At 38.5% G+C, this 26,261-nt stretch overlaps 1 protein-coding gene across 2 annotated transcripts in view; it reads left to right on the top strand.

The window, feature by feature from the left end:
• Positions 1-25,910, top strand: part of ANAPC4 (anaphase promoting complex subunit 4) — a 40,932-nt gene extending 15,022 nt beyond the window's left edge. Inside the window, exons 16-29 of one of the 2 annotated variants that reach the window (XM_065877192.1) lie at positions 5,240-5,295; positions 7,607-7,653; positions 9,935-9,937; positions 15,682-15,738; positions 16,070-16,126; positions 18,206-18,299; positions 21,513-21,610; positions 22,183-22,244; positions 22,327-22,365; positions 22,462-22,563; positions 23,375-23,449; positions 24,375-24,548; positions 25,188-25,311; positions 25,683-25,910. In XM_065877192.1, the coding sequence (XP_065733264.1) occupies positions 5,240-5,295; positions 7,607-7,653; positions 9,935-9,937; positions 15,682-15,738; positions 16,070-16,126; positions 18,206-18,299; positions 21,513-21,610; positions 22,183-22,244; positions 22,327-22,365; positions 22,462-22,563; positions 23,375-23,449; positions 24,375-24,548; positions 25,188-25,311; positions 25,683-25,910 (1,216 nt within the window). The remainder of the gene's footprint in view (positions 1-5,239; positions 5,296-7,606; positions 7,654-9,934; positions 9,938-15,681; positions 15,739-16,069; positions 16,127-18,205; positions 18,300-21,512; positions 21,611-22,182; positions 22,245-22,326; positions 22,366-22,461; positions 22,564-23,374; positions 23,450-24,374; positions 24,549-25,187; positions 25,312-25,682) is intronic. The other variant, XM_065877193.1, reaches the window with a different exon arrangement.
• Positions 25,911-26,261: the final 351 nt, after the last annotated feature.

Here is a 26,261-nt window from a genome sequence, read left to right as displayed (position 1 = left end):
TCTTTTCTATTTCCTGTGAAATTTTCTTGACTTAATTATCCAATGCTATCATTCATCATAGACAATTATTGAGCATTTAACTATGTTTTAAACACTATTCTAGATGCTGAGGGTATAGCAGTAAACAAAACTGATAAAAAAAAATCTTGCCTTCATAGATATTATATTCTTACATGATGAGACAGACAATAAAGAAATGAATAATTAAAACATACAGCAAGTCAGATAGTGATAAGTAGTGGTGGGAAAAGCTAACGAGGGAAGGAGGACCTAGGGCATGCTGGGGGTAGGGGTGCAATTTTTTGGTCAGGGAAGGCCTCACTGAGAAGGTGATGTTGGAGAGAGGAGGGAGTGAGCCCTGTTACTTTGGGGGCAGAGGAGACAGCAAGTATGAAGGCCTTGAGTTTGGAGCATGCCTGGCATATATGAGGGACCTCAAGGAGCCACTACAGTTAAAGTGACTTGAACAACAATGTGAGTTGTAGGGGATGAATTGAAAGAGGTCACAGAGGATGGGACAGGTTGTGTAGAGCCTGTAGGCAGTTGTAAGGACTGTGGCTTTTACTCTGGGTATAATAAGCTCTTAGGGAGTTAATAGCAGTGGAGCGACAGGATATGACTTAGGTTTAAAGAGATCCCTCTTGTTATTTACTTGGTATTGAGAATAGATTATATGAGGGCAAGGACAGAAGCCATGAGACAAATGGTGGTCAGAATCAGAAATGGTCAGAACCTGGATATATTTTGAAAGTAGAAATAACAAGATTGCTGAATGGTTGTGTGGATGGTAAAAATAAAGGAGTCACGGATAATTACGAGTTTAGGTCCTAAGCACCTGGTAAGAGTATGACTAACATTTACTGAAATGGGGAAGACTTGGGGGAGAATATAGGAAATATATATGTATTTTATGTTCCTCAATTTGGGTTTATCTGATTTTTTCATGGTTTGATTCAGGTTATACATCCCTGGCCAGAATATTACATAATCGGTGGAGTGTCCTTCTCAAGGTGTCAGATCCAGAGGCAAACAGTGTCCGTCTACCTCTTCTTATTGATGTTAATTTTGATCACATGGTCAATGTATTAGGCATATTAAATTGAAATGTCTGTTAGATACCCTGGTGGAGCTGTCCAGCATGTTGTTGATTGTATGAGATTATGTTCAAGTGAGGGATCCAGGCTGGAAATGTAAATTTGGGAGCCCTCAGCACATTGGTATTATTTTAAGCCATGAACCTGGATGAGATAGTTAGTGCGCTCAGAGGAGAGATGGGTGATGGGCTTTCCAGTGTTAGAAATGGGGTTGATGTGGAGCTAACGAAAGAAACCGGAGAGGCAGAAAGACCAAGGAGTGGGTGTCCTGCAGGCTGAGTGAAGGACGCATTGCAAGAAGTAATGAGGGATTGGTTGTCTAATGCTGCTGAGTCAAGTAAGGTGAGGACCAGAAGTGGAATAGATCAGAATATTATCAGAATAGATGATGGGTGACCTCGATGAGAGCCACTTCTGTGGCGTCATGGGAGCAGGTATGATGCAGAATGAGAGCAGATGCAAAGAAAACAACAAATGTAGTCTTTTGAGTTTTGCTGTAAAGGGAATGGCCAGCATTTAAAAATAGTCATTGGGTTTTTCTTTCTTTTTACAATGGGAGCAATTAGAGTATGTTTATTTATGATGGGAATGTTCTTCTGAAGGGGAACAGTTGAGATGGCAAAGAGAGGGAAGATTGCTAGAACAAGAGGATTCAAGAGGGGATGGGATTTAGTGTGTTAGGGAAGGGGCTGGAAAAATAGTTCCTCCATAGTTATAGGGGAGAAGGCCAAGACAGGGGTCACAGATGCTGGTATATGAGCAGATGAGGGCTTGGGGATGTTCACTTCTAATTGTTTTTATTATCTTAGTGGAAATATGAAATGTTCTGTCATCAGCTGAAAGTAAGGATGGGGAAGTGGTATTGAGCTTTGAGAATAAAGGAAGAGGTGTGAGCCATTTGTCTAGTACAGTAGGAGCGTGAATGGGCTGATGAAGCAGGAGGATTGTCAGTAGTGCTAAGGGCTGCTTGGTTAGCGTTCCCAGGAGCATTAAAATGAGACCAGCCAACATGGCTGTGTGGTTTTCTCCAGCCAGGGTCAGCTGTTCGAGTGGGAGCACAGAATAGGTGAGCAGTTTGATTTACTAGGCTTGGTGAGTAAAAGGAAGCAAAGGGGAGGCAAGAAATTGAAGCAAGGGCATGATTAAAATGATAAACCTCAAATCTGTACTGATTTAGGAGGGAAGTGAGGACACAGGGCAGGTGCGAGACAGTGAAAGGTGGTAGAACTAGTAGGTGGTAATCTTGGTGGGATGAATGTTGGGCTACTGGAGAAAAGTCACTGGAGAGATAGTTGCTGTTTGTTGGTGAGCAGGGTGCTTTAAATTGAGATTTAAAATGTTCACGTTGGTGGACTTCCCTGGTGGTGCAGTGGTTAAGAATCCGCCTGCCAATGCAGGGGACATGGGTTCGAGCCCTGGTCCGGGAAGATCCCACATGCCACAGAACAACTAGGCTCGTGCGCCGCAACTGCTGAGCCTGCGCTCTAGAGAGCCCACAAGCTGCAACTACTGAGCCTGCATGCCACAGCTACTGAAGCCCGCGTGCCTAGAGCCCGTGCTCCACAGCAAGAGAAGCCACCACAGTGAGAAGCCCATGCACTGCAGGAAAGAGTAGCCCCCGCTCGCTGCAACTAGAGAAAGCCCATGTGCAGCACCGAAGACCCAACGCAGCCAAAAATAATAAATAAATAAATTTAAAAAACAAGGTTCACGTTGGTAATGAAGGTCTAGGGTGTGAACTTTAGAATAAATAGCCCAGGTGGAGTGGAGGACGAGATCTTTGACCTGAACCATGCTATTGAATGTCTTACTATGGCAGTCCCGTCTTTTAATTTCTAAGTATTTTCTTATTTGTTTAATCATTTTTCAAAGCTGTGCTCTTGCTTTGTGGATGCGACATCTTCCCACAGCTCTCTGAGGACGTTAATTAGAGTTTTAAAAAATCTCTTCTGCTCCCTGAATTATCTCCTCTTTGTGTGTCACTTTGCTGTTTATTTTGGTCTCTTGTTGCAAGCTTTCTTCAAAAACCTGATGCCCAATTGTTTACTCATATTTATTTGTGAGGCAGTTTAAAGTTGCCTAGAATTGCTGGGTGCAGAGCGGCCCAAAGCCAGCATGAGTGCCAGAGCATGTGGACCTATGCTGTGGGCAGCCAGTGCCGACCCAGAACCGCCTTGGCTCTTCCCAGTTTATTCAGCTTCTTTGAAGAACTCTGTTTTTGTCTGGAAGGTAGTAAACGCCTAGGCATTCATATTTTGGGGGAAAGAGTGTATTGGCCAGTCTGTGTTTCAGCTTGTCCTCCTTTGTCCAGCCCCAGATGTCATCCTAATGTCTTCTGTTGAACTTGATGTTTCTAAGGACTGAGTATCCTTGGCGTCTGCCGGGTGGATGACTCCTTGCTGCTCTCTTTCCACAGTGCCTGACACGTGGCCACCTCTGGTGACCTTCACCAATCACTAGTCTTCTGTCGGCTTTTGACATTTCTGAAACTTAAAAAAATTTTTTTTCTAGTGTCCTCTTTTTGTGTGTGAGTTTATAACACATACACCTCTCCCCACCAATACACCATCATTTTAATGGGCTTTTATTTTTTTTTAATGAATTTATTTATTTATTTTTGGCTGCATTGGGTCTTCGTTGCTGTGCACGGGCTTTCTCTAGTTGCGGTGAGCGGGGGCTACTCTTCATTGCGGTGCGCGGGCTTCTCATTGCAGTGGCTTCTCTTGTTGCAGAGCACAGGCTCTAGGCGCACAGGCTTCAGTAGTTGTGGCTCGCAGGCTCTAGAGCGCAGGCTCAGTAGTTGTGGCACATGGGCTTAGTTGCTCTGCGGCATGTGGAATCTTCCCGGACCAGGGCTCAAACCCATGTCCCCTACATTGGCAGGTGGATTCTTAACTGCTGCGCCACCAGGGAAGCCCCTAATGGGCTTTTAGAAGGTAGAGCTTATTACAGATGTGTGTGCTCAAAGAACAAAGCAGGAGGAGAAATGATATTCCTTTTCCTGAATGTTGAATAATTTTTTGGTTCTCCATATTTGCAGAGAGTAAACATAAAATATTAAGCTTTCTGTGATCACCTTTAACGTTTCAGTGAAAGGTAGTTTTTGATTTAACTTCTTCCTCCTTTGAGATAAGTAGAATATAGCATTATTTTAGGTTATAATGGAGAAACTGAGGCAGTGAGGACTTTGACGTTAGCCTATAATAGATCAGTGGTTGCCTGGGGTTGGGGTGAGAGTATTGACTGGGAAAGACAGAAAGGAACGTCTTTTCTGTTTTTCATTTTTGCTGCAAGAGAATTTTGATCATAGTGCTTGGTAACGCAAGAGATGTTACAGTCTTTTATGTCAGGTGTTTTACTGTGTACAGAAAGGTTAATGATGCTGACCTACTTCTCCAGTAGTATTATGACATTTAATGCTTGGAAGGGACTTTGAGATTTAGGGGTGAAAAGTGCACATATTATTTGCTTAGAGTAATTATCTTACAGATGTGAGCTTAAAGAGGTTTTTAAAAAAATGATATCCATCTTTATATTCAGAGACAGTTTCATCAAAGGGAAGCTGACTTCCACTTATAACCCTTAATCTTGGGGGTACATTTGTGTAAAGCCCAAAGAAATTCAAATTTTGAGATTCATTACTGTAAGGATAAAAAAATCAACTTCCAAAAGTAATGTCTGTTGATATCAGAGCTAGTGGTAGTGACATATTACAAGTTTATAATAATGATTTTCTTTTGTGTTTGATGTTTTTTTCTTCTTACTGATCAGTGAGTATTTTTTTTTAAACTGAGAATGGTGCCGGAAACTTTTTTTCTGATTTCTTTTATTTCCAAAGTTAGAAAAGGATTTCGTACTTTACTGAATGCCCGGAAAGGAAAGACTGTTACACAGTTTGTGGCAAGGCTGTTATAATCAGTTAGAATCTGAGTTATTTGCTTTTTTTTTTAAGAGAATCAGGATTTGCTTTTTTGAAATTTTATTTTTGGGTATGTGTTTTATTTGTTAAATCTGTTGTAAAGGCTTAAATGTCATCCAGATAGGATATAGTAGAACAAAAAGGATTATTATATTCTACAATAATTGAACAATGATACATGAACCCCATATAATAATTTCATTTCTGATTTATTTTTATCTTCTAGAGTTATAGATAGCAGTATGAAAAACTTCAAAGCATTTTTTCGGTGGCTGTATGTGGGTAAGTGAATTGAATGAAGCATTCTTGTATTTTTAACACTTTTTAAAAAAATTGTGGGAGTATCAGTTTAGCATATTTCAATTACTGTAGTAAATTTTAAATACCTATTGAAGTAGAGAGAATAGTATAAGTGATCTGCCTTCTACTCGTCACTCAGTTTCAGGAGTTTTCAACATATGGCCAGTCTTATTTCTTCTATACACCCACCCATCTCCACCTCCGCAGATAACACCTTCTAGCATTGATTGTCTCTGTCACTCACTGAGAATTGACCCTTACTTACCTTGTAATGTCTCCTTAGGTTAAAATAACATTCTTTAAATCTCTGCTTTGTATTAGGCATTGTTAGGTGTTAGATTTGGGGGAAATGCGGGAGAAAAAATAAGACAAAACCTCTGCCCTTGAATAGCTTAGCTCCTGTTTTATACTTTGGTCTTCTGTCTCTAGATCTGTGCCCTTCATTATGGTAGCCACTAGTCATGTATGGCTGTTTCAATTAGTTGAAATTATGTAGAATTATAAACGCAGTCCCTTAGTCATGCTAGCCGCATTTTAAGTGCTCAGGAGCCACATGTGGTTAGTGGCTACCAGGTTGAACAGCACAGAGCTAGAACATTTCCGTTATCTCTTCTATTGGACAGTGGTGCCCTAGCTAAATAGAATGCAGACCACTTGTGGCCTTTCTTTATGTCTCCACAGTATCTTTGCATTTGTAGGTAATTAACAAATCGTTACTGACTTCATATTAAATGTTTTAATGCTCACTCTACAGGATATGCATATTTTATTTAGGTCCATTTGTACTGCTATTTTTGTGACCTCTATTAATATCTTTGAAATAATTTAGCATACATTTCCCTCCAACATATGCAAAATTTAGTTGTAAATGGAATTTATCCCATATTTGTTAAAATTCTAAAGAGTAAAATAGAAAGTAAATTACCTATAATGTGCTAATATCCTTGAAACAAATGCCCAGATCTTTAATTCTCATATTTTTAAAACAGACTTTTCATATTTGTTAGCCTAGTACAATTGCTTTCAATAAAAAAATGAAAGCGATCTGTAGATGTTGACATTTAAAATTCTTATATTTTTCTCAAAACCATACCAACACTAGCCAGAATGGGGAGCCAGAGTGTTTATCAGGCCAGCCTGTTTAATATCAGAGTTAATTAGAATAAATTACAATGTTAAAATTAAATGAAACCTTAGAAGTGACTTTCTTTTACAGAAGTAGTAGCTTGGTTTTACTGATAATTATTGGAGTAATTAGGCAGTTTATATTCTTATTGCCTATCCTAACTGTAATAAGAAGCTGCATTAGAAGATAAATGAATACTGCTCAGTCCTTATCATTAGAGCAAAGCACACTGGATTGGAGAACTGGAGACCAAACTGTAACTGGGTGCTGCCACTAGTTAGCGCTCTAACCTTGGTTTGCTCTTGTGTGAAATGCAGTCTCCATGAAGGCAGGGACTTCTTTTATACTGCTGTATCCCTAGTACCTATATTACACTCAATAATTAATTTTTGGATGGATAAATGAATTAGTGGAACCTAGATTATGGCTGGTTTTTTAGATAATTTAGAAGTTTGAATTAATTAAAAACAGTTTCTTAAAATAATCTATATTTGCAGAATAATGTCCAACATGCTTTTTCTCAGCCAAACATAAGCATATTCAAACACTATGCAAAAGCACATGCAGCATACTTCTTGACTTAGGTGGATGTAATGTATAGAAAACACGGTATTGATAAAGACACCCCTATGAAAGGACAAAAAGAACCAACCACAATATTAAAGAAAGTATATAAATATATATATACACACATGTAAGTGTGTGTTTACACACATAAGTCTTAGTGCAAACATCTTCATGTAGCAAAAAAGCCCAAGGGAAAGAAATACATCTTTTTGGTATTCTAAGACTTTGGGAGGAAAGAACTGCTTGCACATTTTAAGAGAAGAAACATCACCGAGTTAGGAGGAATCCCTACACACGTAGTCTTAGCTCAAGGCAGCAGTTAGGTTTCTTTGTCTGGAGTGGCAGTGGGTTGAATTGAAGGAGAAAATGAAAAATAATAGTTTAGTATGGCTATACCCAACCATTTTGAACCTGAAAATATAAATCATATTTAAATTCTTTTAGTTCTTCAAAGAAAAATAAGTTTTCCTTGGTGACAAGAAGCTGTTGAAAATGGAAAATGTAGTCCAGTGAAATACATTTATTTTTTGAAATGCATCTATAATTAAAATTATGTTTGTAGTTTCCCTTTAAAGATAGTTTTAAAATTTATATTTCCAGCAATGTTGAGAATGACGGAAGACCACGTACTTCCTGAGCTGAATAAGGTATATAGTAGTATTTTTTTCCACATCTTTATTGGAGTATAAATGCTTTACCATTGTTGTGTTAGTTTCTGCTGTACAACAAAGTGAATCAGCTATATGTATACATATATCGCCATATCCCCTCCCTCTTGAGCCTCCCTCCCACCCTCCCTATCCCATTCTTCTAGGTCATCACAAAGCACTGAGCTGATCTCCCTGTGCTATGCAGCAGCTTTCCACTAGCTGTCCATTTTACATTTGGTAGTGTATATGCGCCAATGCTACTCTCTCACTGCATCCCAGCTTCCCCTTTCCCCCATGCCCTGAAGTCTGTTCTCTATGTCTGCGTCTTTATTCCTGTCCTGCCACTGGGTTCATCAGTACCGCTTTCTAAAATTCCATATATATGCATTAGCATATGGTATTTGTTTTTCTCTTTCTGACTTACTTCACTCTGTATGACAGATTCTAGGTCCATCCACCTCACTACAAATAGTTCAATTTTATTTCTTTTTGACTGAGTAATATTCCATTGTATATATGTGCTACATCTTCTTTATCCATTCATCTATCGATGGACACTTAGGTTGCTTCCATGTCCTGGCTATTGTAAATAGTGCTGCAGTGAACATTGTGGTACATGACTCTTTTTGAATTATGTTTTTCTCAGAGTATATGCCCAGTAGTGGGATTCCTGGGTCATACGGTAGTTCTGTTTTTAGTTTTTTAAGGAACCTCCATACTGTTCTCCATAGTGGCTGTATCAATTTACATTCCCACCAACAGTGTAGGAGGGTTCCCTTTTCTCTACACCCTCTCTGGCATTTATTGTTTGTAGAGTTTTTGATGATGGCCATTCTGACTGGTGTGAGGTGACACCTCATTGTAGTTTTGATTTGCATTTCTCTAATGATTGGTGATGTTGAGCACTCTTTCATGTGTTTGTTGGCAATCTGTGTATGTTCTTAGGAGAAGTGTCTGTTTAGGTCTTCTGCCCATTTTTGGATTGGATTGTTTGTTTCTTTGATATTGAGCTGAATGAGCTACTTGTATATTTTGGAGATCAATCCTTTGTCAGTCGCTTCATTTGCAAATATTTTCTCCCATTTTGAGGGTTGTCTTTTCATCTTGTTTATGGTTTCCCTTGCTGTGCAAAAGCTTTGAAGTTTCATTAGGTCCCATTTGTTTATTTTTGTTTTTATTTCCCTTACTCTAGGAGGTGGGTCAAAAAGGATCTTGATGTGATTTATGTCATAGAGTGTTCTGCCTATGTGTTCCTCTAAGAGTTTTATAGTGTCTGGCCTTACATTTAGGTCTTTAATCCATTTTGAGTTTATTTTTGTGTATGGTGTTAGGGTGTGTTCTAATTTCATTCTTTTACATGTAGCTGTCCATTTTTCCCAGCACCACTTATTGAAGAGGCTGTCTTTTCTCCATTGTATATCCTTGTCTCCTTTTTCAAAGATAAGGTGACCATATGTACGTGGGTTTATCTCTGGGCTTTCTATCTTGTTCCATTGATCTGTATTTCTGTTTTTGTGCCAGTACCATACTGTCTTGATTACTGTAGCTTTGTAGTATAGTCTGATGTCTGGCAGCCTGATTCCTCCAGCTCCATTTTTCATTCTCAAGATTGCTTTGGCTATTCGGGGTCTTTTTTGTTTCCATACAAATTGTAAAATTTCTTGTTCTAGTTCTGTGAAAAATGCCATTGGTAATTTGATAGGGATTGCACTGAACCTATAGATTGCTTTACGTAGTATAGTCATTTTCACACTATTGATTCTTCCAATCCAGGAGCATGGTATATCTCTCCATCTGTTTATGTTATCTTTGATTTCTTTCAACAGTGTTTTATAGTTTTCTGAGTACACGTTTTTTGCCTTCTTAGGTAGGTTTATTCCTAGGTATTTTATTCTTTTTGTTGTGATGGTAAATGTGATTGTTTCCTTCATTTCTCTTTCTCATTTTTCATTGTTAGTATATAGGAATGCCAGAGATTTCTGTGCATTAATTTTGTATCCTGCAACCTTACCAAATTCATTGATTAGTTCTTGTAGTTTTCTGGTGGCATCTTTAGGATTTTCTATGTATAGTATCATGTCATCAGCAAATAATGACAGTTTTACTTCTTCTTTTCCAATTTGTATTCCTCTTATTTCTTTTTCTTCTCTGATTGGTGTGGCTAGGACTTCCAAAACAATGTTGAATAAGAGTGGCAAGAGTGGACATCCTTGTCTTGTTCCCGATCCTAGTGGAAATGCTTTCAGTTTTTCACCATTGAGTACGATGCTTGCTGTAGGTTGTCATATATGGCCTTTATTATGTTGAGGTAGGTTCCCTCTGTTCCCATTTTCTGGAGAGGTTTTATCATAAATGGGTGTGGAATTTTGTCAGAAGCTTTTTCTGTATCTATTGAGATGATCATATGGTTTTTATTCCTTAACTTGTTAATGTGGTGTATCACATTGATTGATTTGTGTATATTGAAGAATCCTTGCATCCCTGGATAAATCCCACTTGATCATGGTGTATGATCCTTTTAATGTGTTGTTGGATTCTGTTTGCTAGTATTTTGTTCCGGATTTTTGCATCTATGTTCATCAGTGATATTGGTCTATAATTTTATTTTTTTATGATATCCTTGTCTGGTTTTGGTATCAGGGTGATGGTGGCCTCATAGAATGAGTTTGGGAGTGTTTCTCCCTCTGCAATTTTTTGGAAGAGTTTGAGAAGGATAGGTGTTAACTCTCCTCTAAATGTTTGATAGAATTCACCTGTGAAGCCATCTGGTCCTGGACTTTTGTTGGTTGGAAGATTTTCAATTACAGTTTCAATTTCATTACCTGTGATTGGTCTGTTTATATTTTCTAATTCTCCCTGGTTCAATCTTGGAAGGTTGTACTTTTCCAAGAATTTGTCCATTTCTTTCAGGTTGTCTGTTTTATTGGCATATAGCTGCTTGTAGTAGTCTCTTACGATCTTTCGTATTTCTGCCGTGTCAGTTGTAATCTCTCCGTTTTCATTTCTAATTTTATTGGTTTGCGTCTTCTCCATTTTTTTCTTGGTGAGTCTGGCTAACAGTTTATCAATTTTGTTTATCTTCTCAAAGAGTATTCTTTTAGTTTTATTGATCTTTGCTATTGTTTTCTTTGTTTCTATTTCATTTATATCTGCTCTGATTTATGATTTCTTTCCTTCTACTAATTTTGGGTTTTCTTTGTTCTTTTTCTAGTTGCTTTAGGTGTAAGGTTAGATTGTTTATTTGAGATTTTTCTTGTTTCTTGAGGTGAGCTTGAATAGCTATGAACTTCCCTCTTAGAACTGCTTTTGCTGCGTCCCCTAGTTTCTGGCTCATCGTGTTTTCATTGTTATTTGTTTCTAGGTATTTTTTGATTTCTTCTTTGGTTTCTTCAGTGATCTCTTGGTTATTTAGCAGCACACTGTTTAGCCTCCAAGTATTTGTGTATTTTTTACTGTTTTTTTACTGTAGTTGATTTCTAATCTCATAGCGTTGTGGTTGGAAAAGATGCTTGATACGATTTCAGTTTTCTTAACTTTTCCAAGGTTTGATTTGTGACCCAAAATGTGATCTGTTCTGGAGAACGTTCTGTGTGTACTTGAGAAGAAAGTGTATTCTTCTGCTTTCTGGTGGAATGTCCTAAAAATATCAGATAAGTCTGTCTGGTCTGTTGTTTTATTTAAAGCTTGTGTTTCCTTATTTATTTTCTGTCTGGATGATCTGTCTATTGGTGTAAGTGGGGTGTTAAAGTCCCCAACTGTTATTGTGTTACTGTCGATTTCTGCTTTTATGGCTGTTGTCATTTACCTTATGTGTTGAGGTGCTCCTGTGTTGGATGCAGAAATATTTATAATTGTTATGTTTTCTTCTTGGACTGATCCCTGATCATTATGTAGTGCCATTCCTTATCTCTTGTAACAGTCTTTATTTTAAAGTCTATTTTTTCTGATATGAGTATTGCTGCTCCACCTTTCTTGTGATTTCCATTTGTATGGAATACCGTTTTCCATCCCCTCACTTTCAGTCTGTATGTGTCCCTAGGTCTGAAGTGGGTCTCTTATAGACAGCATATATCAGAGTCTTGTATCCATTCAGTCAGTCTGTGTCTTTTGGTTGGAGCATTTAATCCATTTAGATTCAAGGTGATTATCGATATGTACGTTCCTATTACCATTTTCTGAATTGATTTGAGGATTTTTTTGTGGGTTTTTTTTTTCTCTTGTGTTTCTTGCTTAGAGAAGTTCCTTTAGCATTTGCTGTGAAGCTGGTTTGGTGGTGCTGAATTCTCTTAGCTTTTGCTTGTCTGTAAAGCTTTTGATTTCTCCATTGAATCTGAATGAGATCCTTGCTGGGTAAAGTAATCTTGTTTGTAGGTTTTTCCCTTTTCATCACTTTAAATATGCCCTGCCACTCCCTTAGGGCTTGCAGAGTTTCTGCTGAAAAATCAGCTGTTAACCTTGTGGGCATTCCCTTGTATGTTATTTGTTGCTTTTCCCTTGCTGCTTCTAATATTTTTTCTTTGTATTTAATTTTTGATAGTTTGATTAACATGTGTCTTGGCATGTTTCTCTTTGGGTTTATCCTGTATGGAACTCTCTGCAGTTCCTGGACTTGATTGACTATTTCCTTTCCCACATAGGGAAGTTTTCGGCTATGATCTTTTCTAATATTTTCTCACACCCTTTCTTTTCTCTTCTTCTTCTGGGACCCCTATGATTCAAATGTTGGTGCGTTTAATGTTGTCCCCGAGGTCTCTGAGACTGTCCTCAGTTCTTTTCATTCTTTTTTCTTTATTCTGCTCCCTGGCAGTTATTTCCACCATTTTGTCTTTCAGCTCACTTATTCGTTCTTTTGCCTCAGTTATTCTATTATTGATTCCTTCTTGAGTACTTTTAATTTCATTTATTGTGTTGTTCATCACTGTTTGTTTGCTGTTTAGTTCTTCTGGATCCATGTTGAATGTTTGTTTTATTTTTTCCTTTCTGTTTCTGAGATTTTGGATTATCTTTACTCTCATTGCTCTGAATTCTTTTTCAGGTAGGTTGCCTATTTCATCTTCATTTATTTGGTCTTGTAGGTGTTTACCTTGCTTGTTTGTAACATTTTTTTGTCGTTTCTTTTTTTTTTTTTTTTTTGATGGGTGGGCTGTATTTGTGTCTTACTGGATGTTTGGCCTGAGTCCTCCAGCACTAGAGTTTGCAGGCAGTTGGATAGAGCCAGCTCTTGGTGCTGAGATGAGGACCTCTGGGAGACCTCACTCCAACTAATATTCCCTGGGGTCTGAGGTTCTGTTGGTCTAGCAGTTTAGACTCGGAGCTCCCACCGCAGGAGCTCAGGCCCAGCCTCTGGCCCGGGAACCAAGATCCCACAAGCCATGTGGCGTGACAAAAAAAATCAAAAATAAAACAAGGAGCAATATAATAACAAGGAATAAAAAGCAAAATAAAATTAGAAAGATAAAAAATATATTAGGAAAATTAAAAGTATAATTGAAACAACTGCAACAAGGTAAAATAAAACCACAACAGAAAAAAAGGGGGGGAGGGAACAAGCCAAAAGGAGAACAATAACAAAGTATAAAGAATAATATAAAATTAGAAAAGTAAAAGATTTATTAGGAAAAAATAAAATATAAATGAATCAAAAAGGTAAAACAGAACCTCAGTCTAAAAGAGGAAAAGAGAAGAAAAAAAAAAAAAGCCTTGGCTATGGGGGCAGAGTTTAGGTGGGGATGGAACTTAGGGGTGGGGTTTAAGGTGGGGTGGAGCCTAGGTGGGGTTGGGGGTGGTGTTTTAGCATGGGGCGGGGCCTCTGCTTAGGACCTGCACCTTAAGGGGAGAGGCAGCATCTCCAAAGGAGGGCTTTCCAGCTGTGGAGTTCCGGAGTGTGGAGGCGGGGCCCTGGGTGGGGGAGTGTGGGTGGGGTTTAGACCCAGTGCAGTTGGAGGGGTTCTCAGAGGGTGTCTCCGAGTGTGGAGGTGGGGCCCTGGCTGGGGGTGTAGGGGCGGGGCTTGTGTTCTGCACGGCAGGAGGGAGGCTCTGAGGGCAGAGGATTAGGCCCGAGAGCCCCAGAGCCTCCCCGGTACCTAAGTGGACAGGGAAAGCACTGGCCACATTCCCTTACATTCCTCCACGCCCCCCCCACCAACAGTCTCCCTCATCCCCGCTGGACCCCTGACTATGCGAGGGCCTCTGGCTGTAGGAACTCCTCCCCTCCCCCAGCCACCCCTCAGGGGTGCCGGTCCCATAGGTCTGGCCTTTATTTTTGCTCCTCCTTCCCTCCCTCCTACTCCCTCAGGACCCGTGGCTGGAGGGGGCCTCGGTGAGCAGGGGAAACCCGGCCACACTCCCTTTTGTTCCTCTGCCCTCTCAGTGGTCCCACAATTACCCCCTTCGGGCGTGGGATCCCTTCCCCTCCCCCAGCTGCCCTTCAGGGGCGCCAGTCCCGTCCTGCCTCCACTTCTCCCCCATCGCTCCCCCCACGCCCCACGTTCTACCCGGTCGCTGGGGGTTCCTCTCATCCCCTTAGGTGTCCATGGCCCCCCACTGTGCCTGGTAGGTGCCCTAGTTGTGCAGAGACAGAAATTCTCCGTCCTCCTAGTATGCCATCTTGACTCCGCCCGTCTTCTAATATATTAATATTGCCCTGGTTGAGCTCAGCTTTGCTGGTCATCTTGGTAGTCTTATGCAGTTATTAGTTAACAAGATGTTAGGCTGTAGACACAAGACAGATCCTAGTAAGCCTTTTTTTTTTAAATTTGTGTGTTTGATATTTTTTTTAATCTCACAGAACACCTTTATTATGGCTGTCTAAGTTTATTGTTTTCATGTTTGTATAAGATTTTGTAATCTATATAACATAGGGTGTTTGGATTCCTTACTTTAACTTCCTAAAATGTTAAATGCATTTTTATTTTCCTTGGAAAGCTAGTACTTAGGTATTAGTACCTATGTTGAGGTCTGGCAAACACCAGTTTCTTTCTGACTCTAAGGATTGTGACAAGTAGCAATGGAACCTTCTTCTAGAAAAATCTTACAGAATAAGGCAAAATTCCCACTTAGTTCCTGCAGCTCGCTCATCCTCACCCCTGCCCAGACTGCCTGATTCAGATAGATTAGGTAATCTTGAGTCTGAAAAAATGGAGAGCATTAAGATTAGCCTTGGGCTTCCCTGGTGGCGCAGTGGTTGAGAGTCCGCCTGCCGGTGCAGAGGACACGGGTTCGTGCCCTGGTCTGGGAAGATCCCACATGCTGCGGAGCGGCTGGGCCTATGAGCCAAGGCCGCTGAGCCTGCGCGTCCGGAGCCTGTGCTTCGCAACGGGAGAGGCCACAACAGTGAGAGGCCCGCGTACCGCAAAAAAAAAAAAAAAAAGATTAGCCTTGGTGGCCCAGATGAGTAAGATCACAGCTTTTATACAAAGTAGATCTTTTGTGCTGTGGATGACTGGCCTTGCAAACCAGAGACATTCACCTTAGCTGTTTCTCTGATATCACTCTTAGCTTTATTTGGGGAAATATAATATGTTACTTCTTGGGAGAGCCCTCAATGTGTAATTTTTTGAGGGCTGAAGAACCGGGATAGGGAGAAGGCAGGGTCATTGAAAGAAGCAGAGGGCCAACACTGAAGCGCTCTTGGGTTGCAGCCCTTAACTCACATTGAGGTTATTTATCTGGACTGACAGTCCCCTACTCCCAAAGGAGGGACTCTACACACGTAGTCTTAGCATAAAGCATAAAATAATAAACAGCCTTAGGCCATAAAGAGTTCTATAGCTATTGGCGTCGCTGATTGGAAGATGGGTTTAAAATATTTAATTACATGCTTCTCAGAGCCCTAGGATTTCATACTTTCAGAGTTGCATAATCTCCTGAATTTCTGTTGACATTTTCTTTGAAGGAACTTTGCTTATTTGTCCCATAACTTTTAGTAGATAGTAGAAAAGTTACATTTATTATTACATAGAATTTTATTGGCAAGCTTTCTCTTATCTTAATCTGTTTTCTTTTCGTTCCTTTTGGTTTTGATAGATGACTCAAAAAGACATCACATTTGTTGCTGAATTTCTTACTGAACATTTCAATGAGGTAGGAAATTGGTATTTCTATAGTGCTTCTTAAAAAATAATCACAATAAATGGGGATAATGGTAGGAAGTAATCAAATTTAATCCAATTTAATTGAAGTTCTAAGCAATTATGTATGTTTTTTAGACTATTGAGCTAATTAATGGCAGTACTTATTTATTAAATGTAAAGCATATAAATTGAACTTTTGTTTGTATGTGTGTGTTACTACATATAAAAGAGTAACTGCCACCAACAGCTTTCTTAAACAATAGAGTTTTTGGTTTAAATATATAAGATTTTTTTTCCTCACTGAGTTGACTTAAGAATTAAACTATATTTATTCTTTCTAGGCTCCAGATCTTTATAATCGAAAAGGAAAATATTTTAACGTCGAAAAAGTTGGTCAGGTATGGGCTCTGGATTGAATCTAGTTACTAATTTTTTTATTTTTAAAACTTTAGCAGTGTTAGTCTTTATCATACAAAACTTTTTGAAAGTAATATAATGCCAAATTATATAGTAACCATGCCCTTTGAGTAAAATCACCAAAGAGTAGCTTTAAACTTTTTCGTCTCAGAACCCTTTTACATTCTTAAAATTATTGAAGACTCTGGAGAGCTTTTATGTGTACTCTATCTATCAATAGTAGATATTATTAGGTATTCGAAATTAAACAGAATAAAGAATTATCTCTTAATTAATTAAAAAAGAACCCACTTACCGTTACACATTAATATAAATACTTTTAACGAAAAGTAACTATACTTCACAAAACAAAATTAAGTGAAGAATGGCATTGTTTTATATGTTTGCAAATCTCCTTGATGTCTGGCTTAAGACAAGGCAGCTATGTTCCCATATCTGCTTCTGCATTCGATCTATTGTAATGTGTTGTCTTGGTTAAGAAAGCCTGGTTTCACGCAGGTGTGTAGTTGGAAAGGGTAAAGTATTTTAATAGCTTTTTAGATAACTGTGAATATTCTTTGATACTACACCAGATCCTGACAAGTGGTAGTATCTTAGGTTAGTTTCAATATGGACTCTAAATTGCATCAGTGGACTTTTCATTTTCTGATTCATTAAAATTCATTCATCTACCTTGCACTTTGGATGGATCTTTTACGCTGTGCATGTGATTTTGCCATATCATGTATTGGTCATTTGGAAAATACTGATTCGCTGAATTACAACGATCTTCCATATGCTGACACCTTTCTTCATAAAGTATCCAAAAGTCAGATTTTGTTAATGTCATTACCAATCTCATCAGACAACGTTTAACTACTGTGAGGTTGTCAAGCACATAGTGGCAGATACATGTTTTTCAAAAATTTTAATTTTTGCTTAAATGTTTAAATTTTATCATTGATAATAAATACTGTCAGGTTTTTTTTGTTGTTGTTTTTGTGGTTTTTTTGTGTGTGTGGTACGCGGGCCTCTCACTGTTGTGGCCTCTCCCGTTGCGGAGCACAGGCTCTGGACGCACAGGCTCAGCGGCCATGGCTCACGGGCCCAGCCGCTCCACAGCATGTGGGATCTTCCTGGACCGGGGCACGAACCCGTGTCCCCTGCATCGGCAGTCGGACCCTCAACCACTGTGCCACCAGGGAAGCCCCTGTCAGTTGTTTTGCTTAAAGTGACAGGATCACTTTATTTTCAAGAACATATCTGCCAGATACCCAAGAATGAATAATCATAGTTTGTCTGCCAGTTGTTCTTTTGAGTGAAAATGGAATTCCATTAATAACAAAGAAGTGCCTGGCCTGACTCACAAGTACATTTTCATAAATGCTTTCCCTCATGATAACTGTCATACTTTGGTAGGCAGCAAAAGTGCTTTATTTATACTTCCCAATTCTGTCACTCAGAATATTAAAAAGATTTTGTTGAGATTTAATTTAATCATTTTAATAGCCTCATTAGAGATTAGTGAAACTGTTATGTGGCAAAAAGGAATATAGTGACTGCTAGTATGGTTTGGGGCCACTGCTTTGATTCTTGGTGACGGTGCCAGCAGTTTTCTCCACCTGTGCCTTTGAATATCAGGGCAGATGTCATTACAGTGAAAAGGGCAAATAATATCTTGATACTATTATAAAAATAGTAATGACCTCATGGATCTCTGAAAGCATCTTGAAGACTCTCAGAGCTGCATGGATCACACTTTGAGAACTACTGCCATAGATTAGACTGACAGTTGATACTTTTCAAATTAATTTATAAACTTACATATGTAAGTTTAAAATGTGCTTCCTGAAAATAGAACATGAAATTTAAACTCAATTTATAGTCTCTAAATCTACAGCATTCTAATGTTTGCAGTTCAGTTGCTTGGCATTTAGCAAATTTTGGTCATCTCACAGGATAACGCACTTTCAGAGGACTTGGCAGTAAAACAAAATAAGCAGAATAATGTTAAATATAAACAATTTCAGAGCCTAATGCTTTGGTTTACAAAACTTAAATTTCTAATTCTGTACTTCTAGTACTTGAAAGACGAAGATGATGATCTTGTGTCACCCCCTAACACAGAAGGGAACCAGTGGTATGACTTTCTTCAAAACAGCAGCCACCTTAAAGGTATTTCATGAACCAACATGGATTTTGGCCATGTTTATATTTATTTGAGACCAGTACATCAGCAAGTGTACTTGCTGAATACTTATCTAAGTTCTTTAGATTTATCTTTTGTGTCCATTTTATTTGATTATAGAAACAGTAAAATAATAACAGTATATGGCATTACCATGTTCAAAAACACTGATATTAACTGTGATGTAGTAAGATTGCTTAAGTATTGTCCGTTATAAAAAATATGTATTAAAAAATAGGATATTGGGAAGAAAACTGTTGAGCCCATCAGTCAGAGAAGCCTATTTTGCCACTTCCAATTTATTAGCTTTTAAGAGCATGTAATGCTTTTAACTCCTATAATGATGTGTCACTGCATTCTTCTGAGGTTGTATTTTTTTTTTGTTATGCCTTTCATTCTCTAGGATGTTGATTTGGTAAAACTTTATTTAGCCGACATTACTGGGAATACAACACAAAATAGCAACCATTGAATATGTCGAAACGTCTCCATTTTAGATGAAAAGATTTTTAAAGCATCTGTTTCTTTGCTTTCTCAAAGAATAATCTGACCACAGTTTAGCTATTTCTTAGCTCCTTGGGGTAATAGCCACATACATATATTGCCTCCTTTAATCTTCACAAGGACCTATGAGGTAGGTACTTGTTATCTTCATTTTACTAGTGAGGAAACTGAAGGTTAGAGAAGGCCCCAAGATGATACAAGGTGGTAAGCGATAGAGCTAGGATTCTGCTAACTTGAGAGCCTGAGTTTTCAACTGGACTTAGTAGTGACCTCTGCTCTGTGTGGTTGCTGTGTATCTGAATGAGGGAGTGAGTGGGGGGAGGCAGAGAAATCTCAGGCCCAGAACTTTGCTTACTGCTGTTTTGATTTAACCCTACAAGCCCAAATTCTTTTTCAGAGCAGGGCGTATTTTACATTGTTTGAGAGTCTTAAGATCAATTGAGAGAGATGTATTGACGTAAGTTAGCTATTGAATAGAGGGAAAAAAATAAAAGTACCGCTGACTCAGCTCATTTACCGTATTTAATCAGGATGTCCAAGGAGTAAGGAAGGATGCCTGGGGAGGGCTGATGGCAGTGGACCCTGTCATTGTTGGGCTAATATCCATCCTGGGGACTTCGGGCAATAAACAGGTTCTACCCTTTTTTCTCCCCACATCTTCTATGGCTGAATAGAAAGGTGTAATCTTAGTTACAGGTCTCATGTTTAACTTCACATTAACTCCATCTGTTAAATGCTTAAGAGTTTGCTAGTGTGTGACTTTGGACAAGCTCATTAATCTCCCAGTTTCTTAGTCTAGTATGAAGTAATACCGACTGTCATTATGGAGCTATTAAGAAACCTTTAATGAAACTTCTTCCTAGCACTTTGCAAAAATCAAGTGCTAAATGCTTAGCGCACATAGCTTCCCGGGGATGTGATAGAGTTGGTGTTGTTAAGGGGGTAGAGGTCGGTGTGCTGGAAGCCGGGCTGCCTGGGCTGAAGTCCTTCTCTGCCACTCTCTGGTGTGGGGCTGAGGGCACGTTGCCTGACCTCCTTGTGCCCCAGTTTTCTCTTCTGTAAAGTAAGGGTGATCAGAGCGCCTCCCTCAAAAAGCTGTTGGGAAGATGAAACAAATTAATCTAGATGAAGCACTTAGGATAGTGCCCGGCACATAGCATATAAGCAGGCAGTATGCATCTGAGCTGTTTTTCCTCAAAACACCTGACACCAAAATGAGAGGCTTTTTTCCCTCCTGAGACCAATTCTGACACCACCTGGGTGTCCTACAGTTCGATTCTGACACTAACTCTGCAGATTTACCACCAGACTCCACAGGGTTAGGGCTTAGTCCCACAAGACTGCCCCCACTTCAGAGTTCAGTCACAAGTACTGGGTCCCCAGGTTACCCACATTTCTGTTCCACTTGGCTACAAAGTTGGGGCTTCCCATGCTTCAGTTTTAATAATTTGCTAAAATGGCTAACAAAACTCAGAAACACTTAACTTACATCTACCAGTTTATTATAAAGGATTCAACTCTGGAATAGCCAAATGGAAGAGATGCATGGGGCAAGATATGGGGAGGGGCATGGAGCTTCCATCCCCTCTCCAGGCGCACTGCCCTCCCAGCACCTTAAGCATCGACCCAGAGGCCCTCTGCTCTGTCGTTTAGGGGCGTTATGGAGTTTTCATTATGTAGGGGTTAGGGGCCATTGGTGACGGGACTCTACGCTAGCTTCTCTCCCCTACCCACAGGTCAAGGGAAGGGGCTGAAAGTTCCAAGCTTCTAATCAAGGCTTGGTCTTTATGGAGACCAGCCCCCATCCTGAAGCTATCTAAGGGCCTCATTAAAACTCATTAAGGAGCTCTGGGCCAGGAACTGGGGACAAAGACCAAATATCTCTCTATGATACCACAGCATCTGTCACCTGTTGGGAGCTTAAAATGTTAACACGATTAAAGCTCCTTTTATCCAGCATAGCTGGGATATGAGGTGCTGTGAGGGAGGCCTACAGAGCACAGTGGAAGAGGGTGGGCTTGGGAGTTGGACCTGGGTTTGATTCAGAGTCTAGCTTCCTAGTCATTCTCACGCTGGGCAATTGCCTACACCTCCTAAGCCTCATTTTTTTTCTTTTTTTAATCAGTAAAATAAAGAGTATGGTGCTTAATATATACAGCTGTTGTAAACAATAGAAATAACAGGTATAAAAAGAACCTAGCATACTTGGTGTCACTAAATGAAAAATTATATATTACTTTCTACTGATAAAGTAGTCTTTTCAAAAGTAAAGAGCTTATTTTCATAGCACCAGTTTCTTGTCTCCTGTTTTTGTTTTCACTAGCACACTCTTCCAAAACAAGCACTGTTGTTATACCATTGTGGCAAAGAAGAGAGAAAAATGAATTTATTTCATTATATGTCTTATGGTTTCCCAATCATCCCTTTCTTCTTATAGCCAGCAGAAGCATACTCTTGGATTTTGGTGGGAAAAAATAAAATATAGAATAATTAAGCTGCAAGGACTGGCAGCAGGGGATGATGCAAGGCAGAAGGCCACGGTCATTTTTAGTGAGGTCGTGCCAAGGTATAATGAAGTGGCCAGGGAGAATTCCACCATCACATAAGCTGTGTGGGCTGGCTCTAGCAGTAGATTAGTTTCTCCTAGTTATCTGGTTTGTTATAGCTTTTTATTTTTTGTTTTTGTTTCAAACCAGAAAGTCCTCTGCTGTTTCCTTATTATCCTCGAAAATCATTGCATTTTGTGAAAAGGCGGATGGAGAACGTTATTGATCATTGCTTGCAAAAGCCAGCAGTAAGTTTGAAAGAAATGCATGTTTTTGTGTAGGAGCAAGAACATCTGCGATATGCGGCTCGCTTATGTAAATGGTCGTAGTTATTAAGATGAACCATATCAAAATGCTGGTATTCAGCTATTTTTGACTAACAAAAATGGCAGTTTCATATGGTTCACTCTAATATTTCCTCTTATTGTTGCTCTCTTACATAAATTAAAAAATAAATACATGGTTATTGAACGTGTTGACGTCCTTTAGTATTTTACTTGTGCCCAGAACAGACTTATTATAAATGGTCTTAGTTACAGAGCTGATGTGTCTGTTAACTACTGAATGAATGATGGATGATTGATGCTATGGGACTAGAAGAGGTGGTTTCTAACCTGCCATCACTTATCTCCAGGGTCCTTTTCAGCTCAGAACTTTCTCTCTTCCTTACTGCCATGACTGTCATTAAAGTTTCTTGCATGAAAGTTGGTGATATAGATGATTTTGCACTAGACTTAAACAGTGACGAGCAGTCACTTTCTGTGGAGTATTTATTTTTGTGTATGTATGTACTTTAATTATATTTTTAAATCTTATTCAGGATGTAATTGGAAAATCGATGAGTCAAGCAATATGTATTCCATTATATAGAGATGCTAGAAGGTAATTCTGTTTACCTTTTTGGGTGATATAATTCAGCAGCCAATTAAAATTTTTCTTACTTCTTTTTTTTCTTCTGTTTTAGTGAGGACTCCACACGTAGATTGTTCAAATTCCCTTTTCTGTAAGTGTCTCTCCCCTATCTCATGTGAATAATACAGTTTGGTTCTCTGCATTGGTAGCTAAATAATCATGTTTTGACATTAATTTTTTTCCTTAGGTGGAATAATAAAACCTCAAATCTGCATTATCTTCTTTTTACTATTTTAGAAGATTCGCTTTATAAAATGTGCATCTTAAGGAGACATACTGATATTTCCCAGTAAGTATTAATCTGAAGTTTGAACCAAGGAGATAAGATTTTATTATTTTTAATCATAAAACATACCACTTCCCTTCCCTACATTTCGGGTTTGAATTAAGCTGCCTTATGACTTTAGGCTTGCTAACTTAACTGTTCTGGTCTTCGTTTTCACATTTTTAAGGTGGTAATGCCAAATTAGGAAGCTATGTGATCCCTTCTAATTCTAGATTATTTGATTTTGTATTGGTATATATCTGTTATGTGTAAGATATTTTTAGGGTTAGGAAAAATATAACAACAGAATAGTCAGGATTATATCTCATCAACTTGTGGAAGTTCAAAATTATATTTTGGCTTCCTTATAGAAAGGATTTTTAACTCAGGTTAAGTATGCCTTTCATTAAACAAGAAGTTGCATATAGAGACTTCTTTTGAGAATGCAGATAAAAGTTCTGAAAAATAAATCATATTCAGGATGTCACTAGGATCTTAAATGATTTTAAATCTAAACCTGAGGGAAATTTTTTGAAACCAAGATGTAGCCCGAGAGAAATAATTTGGTTGTCCCAAACATCCTTATTTTATAAGGAATCTTGCTACTTTGGCGACTATAAGATTTTAAACTGAGTTGTAATTTTGATGTTAGTTTTATCTATCAGGGGTTTATATCAGTTATCAGTATTCTAGAGTGAGTGTAATAGTATTTTGGTCTGGGGTTTGGTGATTAGGTAAATGTACTAACAATCATGTTCTTTCAAGCATATATAGATTATTGCCTATCCAACTTGTTCTACAAAGTCTCTTCCCCCACCCCCTTTCTTTCTTGAAGATCTGTAAGTAACGGACTAATTGCTATTAAATTTGGGAGCTTCACATATGCCACAACTGAAAAAGTGCGAAGAAGGTAAAGAATCTTGTTTGAGTGGGATGTATATATAATAAATACAGTTATAGGAATATGGTTAGGCTCAGTTACAGTGATGATATTCTTAGAAGGCCTTCGTCATTTGCAACTTAGGGGGCTGGGTTGGTTATGTATTTTATACTTAGAGGATGATTTGACTTACAGTGAAAGGAACCTTACTGGCCTGCAGGAATTTTTATAGTGTGCTTTCCTACAATTAATACTTCTGAGCTCTTTGTCAACTAAGAAAGTAATGTGGGTCCAGGGGGCAGATGGCTGAAGGTCTTCTTATGACCAGCAGAGGTGTGAGGTGGTATCCTTTTCACTGGGGTGGGATTTTCTTAGGGCACAAAGGGTAACAATACTTGATGTCATCCTGAGGCTTTTGCAAGAGAAAGAACTGACACTAATCCTAAACCAAGCTTTTTCTTACTCTTTTCCTTACATAAACGAAGTTCTTTATGATAATGTCTTTGAAGTTGTGTCTTTTCATGTGTAAATCTTATTTTTACTTTTCATTCTAGTAAACTCTGTTTATTGTATATATGTATATATGTATACACACACACACACACACACACACACACACACATGTATATACATGGTGTCATTCATGGAATCTCTACAGGCTTAAGGCCTGACCACTGATGTCAAGAGTTTTCTGGAGCTGTGAACCAAGTTCACAGGTTTTTCTTTTTTCATGATTATCTATTTTCAGGGCCTAGTTATATTTGTGAATAATCAGTACAACAGGTAACTGTGACTTTAGTGTAAACTAATGGTATATTTTAAATGTTACTGTATAGAATGTCACTTGATATTTTCATTGTCAGTTTTCTGCTTGGTACCAGTATAATGTTATATATACAGTATTTTCTCAGTCATGATAACATCTTTGATATAACAAAACTTATTTTAATTCTAGCACCTACAGTTGTTTAGATGCACAGTTTTATGATGATGAAACTGTCACAGTAGTTCTTAAAGACACTGTAGGACGTGAAGGAAGAGATAGACTCTTGGTCCAGTTGCCGTTGTCTTTAGTGTATAACAGTGAAGATTCTGCAGAATATCAGTTCACTGGGTCTTACTCTACAAGGTAACTTACATTAGTAAGATTGTCTTTCTGATAGAACAGTTAAATGTTTTTTTAATGTATATTGTACATTCTGGTTCTTTAGGTATGATAGATAAATAAAGTCAGCTGAGCAGAAATGCTTCTTTTTTTTTATTGAAAAAATACTGGCTTCAACAGCTCTTCTGTCAAGAATTATTTGCTGGAACAAGGTGGGGAATTATTTGGTGTGGAGAGTGGAACTTCTGTTTGCAAGGACAGCATGAACCCCAGTTTATAGTAGAATTATTTTAGATTTGCCTTCAGTATTTTCCTTTCAGAATTAGGACCTCAGTAGCCACATAGAGGTTCAAGGTCAGTTGAAAGAGATGGCTTTAGGTTGAGATTTAGATAGGCAGATATCTAATTTTTAAAATGAGTCCATTTGCTTACCTTGAAAGTGAATCAAAAACCTTACTAAGGTTTCTGCCTTAAAAAGGTATTCTGCCTATTTGGAAATGTGGTTTTCTCATAGAATATAGTATCACAGCTTTTTTATACAGTAGCTGGTAGAATTATATTGGAAATGGGAATACTGGTAGAAATCAAACCCTGATACCACCCCTAGTAAACCAGGGAGAACAGCCCCATTTCACTCCTGGGTTGGTTTTCTCCCGTCTCTAGGCTAGATGAGCAGCGCAGTGCTATTCCCACCCGTACCATGCACTTTGAAAAGCACTGGAGATTACTGGAAAGTATGAAAGCACAGTATGTTGCTGGGAATGGTTTTCGCAAAGTGTCCTGTGTGGTAAGTATTAAATTGTTTCAAAGAGTAACAGATTAGCAACAGGATCTGTAAGTCCTCTCGGTGCAAACATTTAGTGATGTCAAGCTTTTATTGATTATGATGAGCATGTAGTGGCCTTAGCTATCTAGTTCTCTTGTTCTGAGAAAGCTTACTAAGTAATTAATAACAATTTTAGATTTTAGTAATCTTGAAATTGTATGTGGAGATCCTTTTATACAAAATGAAAGCTGAGTTTAGTGATTTTGTTGTAAATTGATGGGAAAATAACTTTCCTATAAAACCACTTTTTTCAGATTTCTGATTTCTAATTTTTTATATATAATGTATTAGTTAAGCCATTTTAAAAGTTCTTTATTTGGCCTTTTCTTTAGTTAAGCTCGAATCTCCGTCATGTGAGAGTATTTGAAATGGACATAGATGATGAATGGGAGCTTGATGAGTCTTCGGATGAAGAGGAGGAAGCCAGTAATAAGCCTGTAAAAATAAAGGAAGAAGTATTGTCTGAGTCGGAAGCAGAGAACCAGCAAGCTGGCACTGCTGCTTTAGCTCCAGAGATGGTCATTAAAGTAGAAAAACTTGACCCTGAGCTAGACTCATGATCTAGCTTGCCATTATTTTATATGTTCTCTTGTCAGAAAGGACACAGATGATGATCAAAGATGTGTTGGGCCACTTAATTTTCTTTGTGAAATAAACAGTAAATGTTATTTTTTTTTATTCTGCGTCATCTTCTTTTAGTGGTATAGCCACTGTGATAGATTTTCTTTTCACCAAGATTTCTTTTTAATACTGTGTTCGGAACTAGTGTTAAAGAAAATATAAATTGAATGTGAAGAAAAAGTTTAATCTTTTCTGTCAAAAGGTAGGTATCAGGTATCATTCCTGTATCAGGAAGAAATTACGTTTAGTCATTCATCACTGGAAGTTTTGATGCATTTAGTATTTTTAAA

This window comes from Phocoena phocoena, chromosome 5 (assembly GCF_963924675.1).
Source record: "Phocoena phocoena chromosome 5, mPhoPho1.1, whole genome shotgun sequence".
NCBI classification, from domain to species: Eukaryota; Metazoa; Chordata; class Mammalia; order Artiodactyla; family Phocoenidae; genus Phocoena; species Phocoena phocoena.
The sequence above is the reverse complement of the archived record's forward strand: the minus strand, read 5'-3'. Positions and strand labels throughout refer to the sequence as shown.